The sequence below is a fragment of the Polyodon spathula genome, chromosome 9, assembly GCF_017654505.1.
Source record: "Polyodon spathula isolate WHYD16114869_AA chromosome 9, ASM1765450v1, whole genome shotgun sequence".
Taxonomy (NCBI): domain Eukaryota; kingdom Metazoa; phylum Chordata; class Actinopteri; order Acipenseriformes; family Polyodontidae; genus Polyodon; species Polyodon spathula.
Genome location: NC_054542.1, coordinates 14,653,231 through 14,666,037, shown reverse-complemented (window position 1 = coordinate 14,666,037; position 12,807 = coordinate 14,653,231). Strand labels below are relative to the sequence as shown.

Sequence of the window (12,807 nt, the reverse complement as noted above, 5' to 3'; positions counted from 1 at the left end):
TTCATTTAATTTTGTTTCAGAATTTCCGTCGCCCATGTGACACTGTCTCGGAGGTCGGCCTTGCCGATCTCCCGAAGAGCAGGCATTCCTTGTTAGTCGGGGCAACTTCTAGTCTTCTCAAATGTATTCTCTATCCTCTTCATTTTCCCCTTGACGGAAAAAAAAAGCTTGATTCCCAGCATTGGAGGTCGATAGATGTCTCACCTCAGCGAGGTGAATATACATTAATTCTACTGCTCTGAGCCCTTGCTCCTGTTGTGAAAAATATGGCAAAACATGAACTCCACGCAGGGGCAGATATAGCACTGCAGCTTGACTGCGTCATTAAATTCTTCAACATACACAAAACCCGTGATCCCTCCCCACCTCAACAAATGTATAACATACTGTGACAAAGTGGTTTGCAGTGTGCAGGTGTAGTGGTGCTGTGATTATGAAACAGAAGACAGGTTTTATTTTTATAATCCTGGTCTGGTGACCACAAAGAATAATCCCAGGCAATACACAGCAATGTGTATGCAGTCCAGAAATAACAGTTCGTAAATTATAAAAACAGCAGAACACATACAAAGACACACACGTTCACAAGTCCACAGTGAGTGCTATAGTGCTTGTGGTGTAATAAATTTATCCCTGTACAATGGTGCAGTGTTATCGGGTTTAGTGCTGGCATTAAGTGAAAGCTCCGGATCTTGTTAGCCGTCTAATAATAACAAACAAGTATACTGACACGACAAAACAAACAAAACACTCATGGTAATTCACAGTACTCCTTCCGGTTCAGCTTAACCATAACAAAGGAACAGATTACCTTGCTCTGTCCCCTTACATAACGTCAGTCACGCCCCCTTGGTTAACAAGTGCAACTGTTTCCCCTCCAATCCAAGGCTGTCAAATCGCTTCTCTTCTGCATGATGACTTGGTGTACCATAGCTCGGCCCCCTTTCTAGATAGCCAACTTCCACCTATCCCTGGGAATGAATTGTCAGGCCTTCCAGTCCAGGGCACTCTATTCCCTTTACACTGCACCCTCACATGTCGGAATGGATATTTATAACCAAGAGACACAGACATATATCACTGGTTTGTTTTCTATTTGGTCATCAGACCCCTGGATTTAAAATAAACAGAACCCAGTTCTACCATTACAAAGACAGCCGGAGTGGGGGACGTCAGACCAGAAACAGGAACCAGGAAATAAACAGAGAGGTGGATTTTTGGGGAAGCTGAGCACTTGCTTGTGCTCAGCATTTAATGAATTAACAGAAGAGTAAATAAAAGGTTGTAACAAACAAAAACACAGGACACGGCATTGGTAGACAAAATAAACAGACAAGCAAAACGGACTAACACTAAACAACACAGTGAGCTGATATTTTACTTTACGTTATTATTTTATTATTATTACCTCTGTCTGCACACCCATTCTCCACTCACCGAACACACAACAAACCCGAGTGAGTGAAAACATGCTGCTTTTATGCAGCTGTACCGAGACTCAAATGCTAATCAATCATTCAGTTGGAGTCTCGGTACAACTGCACATGAATTAATAAAGTGCAATTCCCTGTGCTCACATATTATTACTTTTTACTTGCACGTGAAGTGCTGTGCAATCCTCGTGCCTAAATACAAATATACATTTTAAACACTCGTTTTACACAGACCCGTTTATATCCTGTGTACCAATGACTATACACCAACATTAACATACAACTTACTTATAACACAAAATACACACAGGGGCGGGCACTTTGCCACATACCCGTACTTTGTTGTTTGTCTCTTCATTACTGGATTACCACACTGCACTTGCACGTACCACTTACCACTTTGCCACAGTGCTATATACATGAAATATTGGACGATCACAAAGCAAACATTAGTAAAGATGCTTGTATTAATAAAACACAGGTTGATATTTGTTTGTTTTAGAAGTAATTATGCACTTGATGGAGTGTAGCGCTAGAGTTCCCCATGTATTTTATTGCAGGAACCACCAGACAGGATGTAAACAGACTGACGTGCTAGGTTTGATTGTCCGTGAGGAAACAGCATAGCGCATAAAAGGTTCCTAGAGAAACTCAATAAATAGGAGCTGCCCTCAGAAATTCCTCAGAAGAGTTCTGCGCGCAGAGACAGAGTGAGGATCAGAGTACTGTCAACTGTAGAGCTCCGGAGACGGAACATGTTTCCCCCATGTCTAAGCCAGGACCCAAGGCCTGTCTAGCTATGTAAACCCTTTTTCTCATGGTTTAAGAAAGAGCTAACATTTAAATAGCAGCAGTCGCTGAGGCAGTCGTCTAAGGCCCAGACCTCATTAGAGCAAAAAAATCGACAACCAAGTTCAAGTCCGATTTACCTGAACCCTAGCCCAACAGTGTTTTATTTCTATAATGTATTATTACTGTACTGTATTTTCTTATTAGTTTATTTTACTAATTACAGTACAGTATTATTCAGTACATTAGTTACATGTTTTTTTTGTTATTTTTTATAATTCGTTTAGCTGACCATCTTTATCCAAGGCAACATAGAATTACTGTATTAAATAATAGAAATACAGAACATACTGTATAGTAATGTACAGTACTGGTTACATGTTACATTGCTTTATATTGTTTCTTCTGTAATAAGCCTTTATAATACAGACATTGTATATGTACATTAATGAACTAGTCCTGTACTAGGTTTTGATTTTTGTGCTGATTTGGCGGGTATGTGCATGTATCTGGTTATTACATACCTCGGTTATAACATATTGTTTTTATGGTCCCAAAGCAGTACATTGTATCGGAATTTCAATGTGTGTATGTATATATATATATATATATATATATATATATATATATATATATATATATATATATACACACACACACACACACACACACACACAAATATACACGGATGAAGACTATATTTGCATCCTGAGCCATTCGAAAAAAGGTATAATACTGCAGTAGTGACGTCAAAATGGCATATTCTGCTAGAAGATTATACTTGACCTTTGACTCATATTTGATTCCTGTGCACCCTGAGACCACTTTCAAACACAGAATATCTTGTTTTCAATCACTCGACAACACCCACAATTCATGTTTTTTCGGCGGTTTTCGGTCTCTTTGAAGATTTACAGTCATCCTCTACCAATGGGAGTACCAAACAAGCGAGAAAGACAAATAATTCACTATGTAACACAATTTTTGTTCCTGGGTAGTAAGTGTTATTTCCTAATTGCTTATGCCTCAAAAGTATAGAAAATGGCTATTATTCCCCACAAACTTTGCTTTTGTGACCAGGACAGTGATATTTTGAAATTTACCTATTTCCAATGAGAAAACGGGCAAATTTGTGTCTTTTCGTTCACATAAAGTCAGAAAAAAACAACATATGAATCCAAATTAACATGTATTTATACTAAAGTAATACAAAAATGACTACAAAAGATTTAGAAGTGAGTAGTTTTTTGAGATTTACGATTATACTGTAAATTAACAGTATAATTGTAAATCTCGAAAAACTACTCACTTCTAAATCTTTTGTAGTCATTTTTGTATTACTTTAGTACAAATACATGTTAATTTGGATTCATATGTTTTTTTTCTGACTTTATGTGAACTAAATACACAAATTCACCCGTTTTCTCATTAGAAATAGTGATATTTTGAAATGTACCTGTCCTGGTCACAAAAGCAAAGTTTGTGGGGAATAATAGCCATTTTCTACACTTTTGAGGCATAAGCAATTAGGAAATAACACTTACTACCCAGGAACAACAAAAAAAAAAAAAACATTTGTTACACGGTGTAATCTTCAACTCTAACAGCAACTAAGAATAAATGAAAAGCAAACCCATTGAAACACCTTTTCCTTAAAAATACGTTATTTTTTGCAGTTCATGATCTACCCAGTTTAATTCATCGTTCCTGAATTACACTATGTAACACAATTTTTGTTCCTGGGTAGTAAGTGTTATTTCCTAATTGCTTATGCCTCAAAAGTATAGAAAATGGCTATTATTCCCCACAAACTTTGCTTTTGTGTAAATACAAAATTTACTTTTTTGTAAATACAGTATAATTGTAAATCTCGAAAAACTACTCACTTCTAAATCTTTTGTAGTCATCTTTGTATTACTTTAGTATAAATACATGTTAATTTGGATTCATATGTTGTTTTTTTCTGACTTTATGTGAATGAAAAGACACACATTGCCCATTTTCCCATTGGAAATAGTGATATTTTGAAATATCACTGTCCTGGTCACAAAAGCAAAGTCTGTGGGGAATAATAGCCATTTTCTATACTTTTGAGGCATAAGCAATTAGGAAATAACACTTACTACCCAGGAACAAAAACAAAACAAAAAAATTGTTACACAGTGTTATCAAAAAGAAAATAATATTTAAGATTTTTTAACAAAGTAATCCCTCGTTGCCAAATACACGGTTTTCCTTTGTATGCCAATTTCCCAACCGCGGCATATAGATTTGTGTATATGCGGTTTTGCACGGAAACATATGACGCTTCCGCGCCGTTGTGTGTATTCTTGCGCGCTCCCATCTCACCAGCATCTCCCCCTACCAGTACCAGCATCGTCTCTCGCTTTGTCTCGTGTACTAGTCACAGTAGTATGCGCATGTGATCTCTTTGCTCCGTGTTAACTTAGCGTAACTGTCACCAGTCAACAACACCCTGGCCTTCAACTCTAAGGATTCAAGGTAAATAAAACATTACTTTTCATTGTGTTGTAATTGTATTACTTTTTACATGTTACATTACCTAGTATTTTACAGTATTTGCATTGTTTTTATGTTACTGTGTTTTTCATTTGTGTTTAGTGTAGGAACATGCAACTTAGATAGGCTTTGATAATTGTAACCACGGCCATGGAGAACCTAACCCTCTATTTCCCATAAGATCTAGTATTTACCTACCGCGGTTTTGCCAACTGCGGGGGATGTCAAGAATGTAACCCCCGCGGTTGGCGAGGGATTACTGTATTTGCCTAATTTACATTATTATTATTCATTAAATTAACTTGCAATTTGAACCCGTTTATTGTCTTTTTTTTATTACAGATACTAATATCCATGCATTCAAAAAAATAATAGATGGGCTTCAGTGAGTTTAAAGGAAAATAATTCCATCTCAGGTTTCTGTTACAGTTTATAAACTGCTTGACCCAATGGTCTCGTAGTTTATGACATCACATAAACCCTAGATGGAATTATTTTCCTGTAACTCACTGAAGCCCATCTATTATTCTCTCTCTCTCTCTCTCTCTCTCTCTCTCTCTCTCTCTCTCTCTCTCTCAACTGTCAGCTGCAGATCTCTGGAGACGGAATATGTTTCCTTGTGTCTAAGCCAGACCCCAAGGCCTGCCTAGTTATGCAAACCATTGTTTCTCTGAGTTTAAGAAATTATAATAACACAGCGAGACAGACTCTGGAAGAGTTTGTTATTTTCTGTCCTAATGTAGAATTTTTTCTGCTGTTTGAAAAATCAGAGTACCACAGCAAAGACAGAGGCTACGTGAGTTTAAAGAAATATAACTCAAAAATAAAGAAAAGGTCTTGCTTTGTGAAACTCCAAACGCATCAGTAAAAATAAACACGGGTATTGAGAACTATAGAAAATAACAGGTTCGAAAGACTAAAACATGAACTGTGTTTGTGTGTGGGTTTAGACGCAAGAGCACACAGAGAGAATAAACAGAGACTGTAAATAATAGTGTTTAGTTATAAGTGTGATCATGTATGAATGTTTGAAATCAATGTAAATAATATGAATTACTAAGCTTGATTTCACACATAGTCTTGCATAATTCATATTACTATTGTTGCATTATTATTCAGTTTGTCAGTTTGAAAGAAAAATAAATACTAGTTAATTGTTCATTTTCATCCATGTGTTATGGTGCACATTCAATTAGTAAACCTGTCATACAGTGAGGCTATTAGCATGTGGCACAGTTACAGATATCCCCCAGAATATTTTATTTGGGTGCACCCCCTTCCATCCAATGAAGAGTCGGGTGGGGAACCTTCTTTCCCCTGGAGGCACCAAACAAGCCATCAAGACAATGAATCACCCCAGGCTGATGAAACCCCCTGCAGTGACAGCGGGGACACTTGGTAAGGGGCTCCTGCAAACCAGCAGGTACGTGCAAACCCATCAACATTACAACACCAATACCTATATTTTAGGAAACCCCTTACATTCACAACAGACATAAAAATACATGATTTCAATTACTCATGAGTAAAGTTAATTAGTTTTTCATACATGTGTTATGAATATAACCCCTGCGGTTGGTGAGGGATTACTGTATTTACCTATTTATATTTTGTGCCATTGTTGGAGAGTATATCCTGTTTCTGTGTGTGTGTCTCTCACCTGTATGCGCAGGGCTGCAGAGGTTCTCTGTGGAGAAGAACCCCCTCACCTGTATACGCACGGCTGCAGAGGTGCTCTGTGGAGATGAACCCCCTCACCTGTATGAGCAGGCCAGCAGAGGTTCTCTGTGGAGATGAACCCCCTCACCTGTATGTCCAGGGCTGCAGAGGTGCCCTGTGAAGTTGAACCCTCTCACCTGTATGCGCAGGGCTGCAGAGGTGCTCTGTGGAGATGCACCCCTGTCTGTAGCTGTCACGGTGAAGGTATAGTCAGCCCTGTCGGTGTGGGTCAGGGGGGCAGCTAACCGTAGCTCTCCAGTGTTTGGATTTAGGGAAAAACGCTCTGCCCTGGGGCCTGGAGACACACAGCACATAACCGTTACACAGAGAAAAAGCACAACAAAAAAATAAGACATTTCTGCAGTGTAATGACTGTGGTCTACTTTTGCTGCAACATACTGTATCTAGTGAAAATGGAATGACATTGTGTAACTCAGTGAAGAACTGGATCTGTAAAGCCTGTGCATGTTTAATGAATGTGTCTTTTCAGAGAAACCGTGCTGTATAACTGTAACAAAAGTAAAATATCAATATCAGTACCAAATGTTTTTTAAGGACTGTCTCCAAACTGAAAGGGACTGATAGAAAGTTGTCTTAATGTGCTGCTTTTTATATCAACCTGGCATATCAAACTGTGCATCTAAATCCTGAGTGCTGTCTTACCAGATAGCAAGTAGTAGATTGTCCCATTTTCACCTTCATCAGGATCTTTGGCTTGAACTGAGCCGACCAAGGTTCCAGAGGGTTTGCCTTCCAACACCTGTGGAGGAACACACAGAGTCTGTCATTCATGGCCAGACACAAAGAGTGCTATGCAGTGCCGGTATAAGGGGGGGTTAAAGGGACGTAACTGCACCCGGACATAGTCTTTGGGGGGGCTCAGCCGTGTGTCCATTTGTTTTTCTCTTTTTTTTTAACCCCACTTTAAAACAGAAATGCGCAAATCAGAGTTAATAGATTGCCTCTCTGTAGGCAGGATGTAGAGCGAGACAAGTCTGAATCAGTTAATGTCTGCCGTGTAGTCCTTCAAGTTCAGTACTGTATCACTATCAAAGCCCCCCCCCTTGTTCGCTGTATTTTTCACATACCTCTTTATAGAGGCCATTGAAAGGTTTCCTCTGTTTTTTCCGGAGAAAAAATGACTAGAGACATGTGTGTAATGTCTTTTTGATTTTCGGACAGGGTCCGACATCGGAGTGGAAAGGGAAAATTGTAATTTTGGACCTGGTCCAACATAGGACCGCAAAGGGTTAATAGGTTTTTGTTACTAATTTGAAGCTATTAATACTTAAAGTACTGAGTAATTTGATATAACTTGATTGATTACCGTCTTGCTCGATAAATGTTGCCGCTGATGTATTTATTTTCGGCACTGAGGCTATGCTTTGGACAGGGCCTCCTTGTGCCAGGTATAGTATAACTAAGAGTGGGGGGATCTCAACCATCCCTGGATCACAGCACTTTGAGCAAGAGCCACAAATGTGAGGTGATGACAGGAGTGCACCCTAGCAGAAATGTGTGGCAATTACACCAGCCTGATTGCCCTGGTTTATATAAATCATTGATTTGACCTCTGTATACACACTGCAGTGTGATATAAGTAAATCAGTACAGCTTTGTCATGTTTCATGTTCATATTATTGAAGGAAGTGATTGTAGTGACAGTGCTACAATCAGTGTAAGGTAAAATTGATTTTGTGTTTACTCATCTTGTTCAAATGTTCGATGTTAGGTGTTTGTCTTCTTGTTTAAAGAAAACCATTTACATCCTCTGGATAAGGGGAAACTGATGACATCTTCTGAGATGATAACTATGATCAAGCTGACAGACGGTCCTATCCATAATCTGTTATACAATGACATTAGAAATGCGTGTAGCAAAGGAAAAGTCATACTAATGGGGGATTTCAACTTCCCCCAAATAAAATGGGAAAACCCGGTGAGTAGCACGAAGGATGAAATAGAAATGGTGGAAATGACAAATGACTGCCTCCTAATACAATTTGTCAAGGCACCGACTAGAGGGGAGGCATGCCTTGATTTAGTCTTTTCAAATAACGAAGACAGAATAACTAAAACAGAGGTCAGAGAACCACTGGCAAACTCAGACCACAACATGGTCTCATTTGAAGTGTTTTTTAAAACCCCAAAAGTAATGACTAAAGCTAAGGTTTACAATTTTAGAAAAGCAAACTATGAAGGTATGAAACAGAGACTAACAGAAGTAGATTGGAGTAAAATAGAGAAAACACCCACAGAAGAAGGATGGTTGTTCTTCAAAAATGTAGTACTAGAGGCGAAAAACAATTACATCCCTAAAGTAGACAAATCTAAATGTAAAACTAAATTGCCAAAATGGTTTAATAGATCAATAAAAAAAATATTCAGCGAAAAAAGGCACTTTACAGAGCATTAAAAAAGGACCAAAAAGAAAGTACGCAGAAAGAGTACACAGAACTGCAAACGCAAGTCAAAAAGGAAGTTAGAAAGGCCAAGAGAGAAATAGAAATTAACATTGCTAAGGGAGCTAAAACCAATTCCAAAATGTTTTTCCAATATTACAACAGCAAGCGAACATTCAAAGAGGAGATTAAATGTTTAAGAGATACAAATGGCAAAATCGTAGAGGAAGAAAAAAAAATAGTAAATATATTAAATGATTACTTTTCACAAGTTTTTACAAAGGAAGATACTGACAACATGCCCCACATCTCATCCAGTTCCTATCCAGTTTTAAATAACTTTAGCATAACTGAGGCAGAAGTGTTAAAGGGACTAGGAGCTCTTAAAATAAACAAATCCCCTGGGCTGGATGAGATCCTCCCAGTAGTACTCAAAGAAATGAAAGAAGTAATTTACAAACCGCTAACCAAGATCATGCAGCAGTCTCTTGACACAGGGGTGGTACCGACAGACTGGAAAATTGCAAACGTAATACCGATCCACAAAAAGGGAAACAAAACTGAACCAGGTAACTACAGACCAGTAAGCCTGACTTCTATTATATGCAAACTTATGGAAGCTATAATAAGATCCAAAATGGAAAATTACCTATATGGTAACAGGGTCCTGGGAGACAGTCAACATGGTTTTAGGAAAGGGAGATCGTGTCTAACTAACTTGCTTGATTTTTTTGAGGATGCAACATTGATAATGGATAATTGCAAAGCATATGATATGGTTTATTTAGATTTCCAGAAAGCTTTTGAGAAAGTCCCGCACAAAAGATTAATTCTCAAACTGAACGCAGTTGGGATTCAAGGAAACACATGTACATGGATTAGGGAGTGGTTAACATGTAGAAAACAGAAAGTACTGATTAGAGGAAAAACCTCAGAATGGAGTGTGGTAACCAGTGGTGTACCACAGGGATCAGTATTAGGTCCTCTGCTATTCCTAATCTACATTAATGATTTAATTTCTGGTATAGTAAGCAAACTTGTTAAATTTGCAGACGACACAAAAGTAGGAGGAGTGGCAAACACTGTTGCAGCAGCAAAGGTCATTCAAAATGATCTAGACAAGATTCAGAACTGAGCAGACACATGGCAAATGACATTTAATAGAGAAAAGTGTAAGGTACTGCACGCAGGAAATAAAAATGTACATTATAAATATCATATGGGAGATATTGAAATTGGAGAAGGAATCTATGAAAAAGACCTAGGAGTTTTTGTTGACTAAGAAATGTCTTCATCTAGACAATGTGGGGAAGCTATAAAAAAGGCTAACAAGATGCTCGGATACATTGTGAAAAGTGTTGAATTTAAATCAAGGGAAGTAATGTTAAAACTGTACAATGCACTAGTAAGACCTCATCTTGAATATTGTGTGCAGTTCTGGTCACCTCGCTATAAAAAAGATATTGCTGCTCTAGAAAGAGTGCAAAGAAGAGCGACCAGAATTATTCCGGGCTTAAAAGGCATGTCATATGCAGACAGGCTAAAAGAATTGAATCTGTTCAGTCTTGAACAAAGAAGACTACGTGGCGACCTAATTCAAGCATTCAGAATTCTAAAAGGTATTGACAGTGTCGACCCAAGGGACTTTTTCAGCCTGAAAAAAGAAACAAGGACCAGGGGTCACAAATGGAGTTTAGACAAAGGGGCATTCAGAACAGAAAATAGGAGGCACTTTTTTACACAGAGAATTGTGAGGGTCTGGAATCAACTCCCCAGTAATGTTGTTGAAGCTGACACCCTGGGATCCTTCAAGAAGCTGCTTGATGAGATTTTGGGATCAATAAGCTACTAACAACCAAACGAGCAAGATGGGCCGAATGGCCTCCTCTCGTTTGTAAACTTTCTTATGTTCTTATGTTCTTATGTTGAATACAAAGAATCAGCAGAACCATGTCGGGAGAGGGCACCCCCGACCCCCCCGTGGACCCCCCCCCCCCCCCCCCCCCCCCCCCCCCCCACCCCCCCCCCCCCCCCATTGGGGGGAGGAATATAGACCCCCCCCCCCCCCCCCCCCCCCCCCCCCCCTGTCTCTTTAAGGCATGTAAGAGGTATATCTGTATATTAGAAAATGGATCAGAGATTTCCTTTAACCTGAAAAATATGTAAATCCAGTATTGTTGTATGTATCTGACCTTTTTCTGCTTCATGAAAGAAAATCTCCGTTCTAGTCCTCTGAATGTTGTCTGCCAATGTCAGTGGCAATACAGTCAGCCCAACAGGGCTGTAGAACTCAAACAACTGGATGCAGACTGATTACTCAGAATAAACTTTATTCAGTCCATTTATTCAGTGCTTGTCAAGCTTGTCACACGCTGTTTATTTTACATGCGCTGTTTAAATTATTTTTTTTCACAGTAAAACAAGTTTATAAGGCACTGCATATCAAAAGGACATTCAGCACTGCATCTCCAGAAAAGCCCTTGTTCGCTGTATTTTTCACATATCACTTCATAGTCTTGCATACTGATAAATCCTTTCCTGATCACTTGATTTATCATCAAACTCCTCAATAACACAATCCAAGTCATTATTTTATTACTGCAAATGTCCGTGATATTCTTTGAACACTGGATCTTCCTTGCAGCTATCTTCTTTGTTTATGTCAGTGTTATCTCTGTGGTGCAGGGGTTATGTTTATTGCCCAGATCCGTCCCCTTTTATTTTTGGCTTCTCTCAACTCCTATCCGACTCACTCGACCATGTAAAGGTTTTATCTTATTTTTCCGGAGAAAAAACCACTAGAGACCTGTGCTTGATTGTTCATGATGATGTCGGACAGGGTCTGACATCTGACTGGAAAGGGAAAATTAGCACCGCAGAGGATTCAATGTAATGCCTGTAAACTGTAACTATACAGGCAGCGGTCCAGACAAGCTGCGTACTTGCTGTTTTTACACATTAAAAAATTCAAAATACGCACAAGATTAAAATTTAATGCATAAAAATATGCCTAGCAATTTTGCTGCACAGCTTGTGCCTGCCTCCCCTCCCTCCTCCCCTAAAACTTCCACTAACAATTACATCTCCCAGAACACAATGTCTTCAGTTACTAGGAAACTGTACACAAGAAGAACCTTACACCAACAAACATTATCCAATCTCTGGCTAGCCCTGTTGTCTTTGCAGCCAATCACAGTAAGAATTAGAAAAATTTGAAGCTACACACGTTGAAGCGTAAACACCTCAGTCCAGCTACAAATCCAACTGGAAGCATCGCCAGAGGCAACCACTAAAATAAGGTGATAATATTAAATGAACAGTTTTTTTTTTACTTATTAACCCTAGCACCGCCATAGCCTCTTTTTGAATGGCTTTTGCAATTGAAATTGAAATATCTCTGCGTGTGTGAATATCTCATGCATGTCCGTTACCAAATATTTGAATTAAATACCCATACGGTGTTTCAGCTGCAGAATCTTAAAAATGAATAAGTTATAAGCACTTCAACCACCAGACCCGCAGTTTAAATCAATACAATATAACAATTTATTCTGGGCTTTGTTATAAAATCAAAGCCACTGTGAAAGAATGTATTATATACTCCTGTCGAGTGCTGAAACACTAATGAAAGCCATTCTACACATCTATTATTATTATTATTATTATTTATTATTATTATTATTATTATTATTATTATTTAATTAGCAGTTGTCACAAAATATACACATTGAATCACAATACAGTGTGATATAACTACACTACTTTTTTCTTGTCTGTCTGTCCTCTGAATAGTTACCACCAACAGCTCAAGCCGTGTGAGCCCCCCTACACTCCACTACACTCCTTCGACAGAAGGACTGTGTCACTCTGAGTGCGTACAGGAGTAAAAAAAAAAAGTTTTCTAAGCTCTATGCACAAATCAGTGACCATCGGGAAAGATGCTA

At 38.6% G+C, this 12,807-nt stretch overlaps 1 protein-coding gene across 2 annotated transcripts in view; it reads right to left on the bottom strand.

Annotated features, from left to right (window-relative positions):
* LOC121320421 (protocadherin-16-like) overlaps positions 1-12,807 on the bottom strand; it is a 202,422-nt gene that overhangs the window by 38,060 nt on the left and 151,555 nt on the right. For both annotated transcript variants that reach the window (XM_041258742.1, XM_041258743.1), the window contains exons 8-9: positions 7,125-7,221; positions 6,599-6,756 (exon numbers count right to left, since the gene is read on the bottom strand). In XM_041258742.1, the coding sequence (XP_041114676.1) occupies positions 6,599-6,756; positions 7,125-7,221 (255 nt within the window). The remainder of the gene's footprint in view (positions 1-6,598; positions 6,757-7,124; positions 7,222-12,807) is intronic.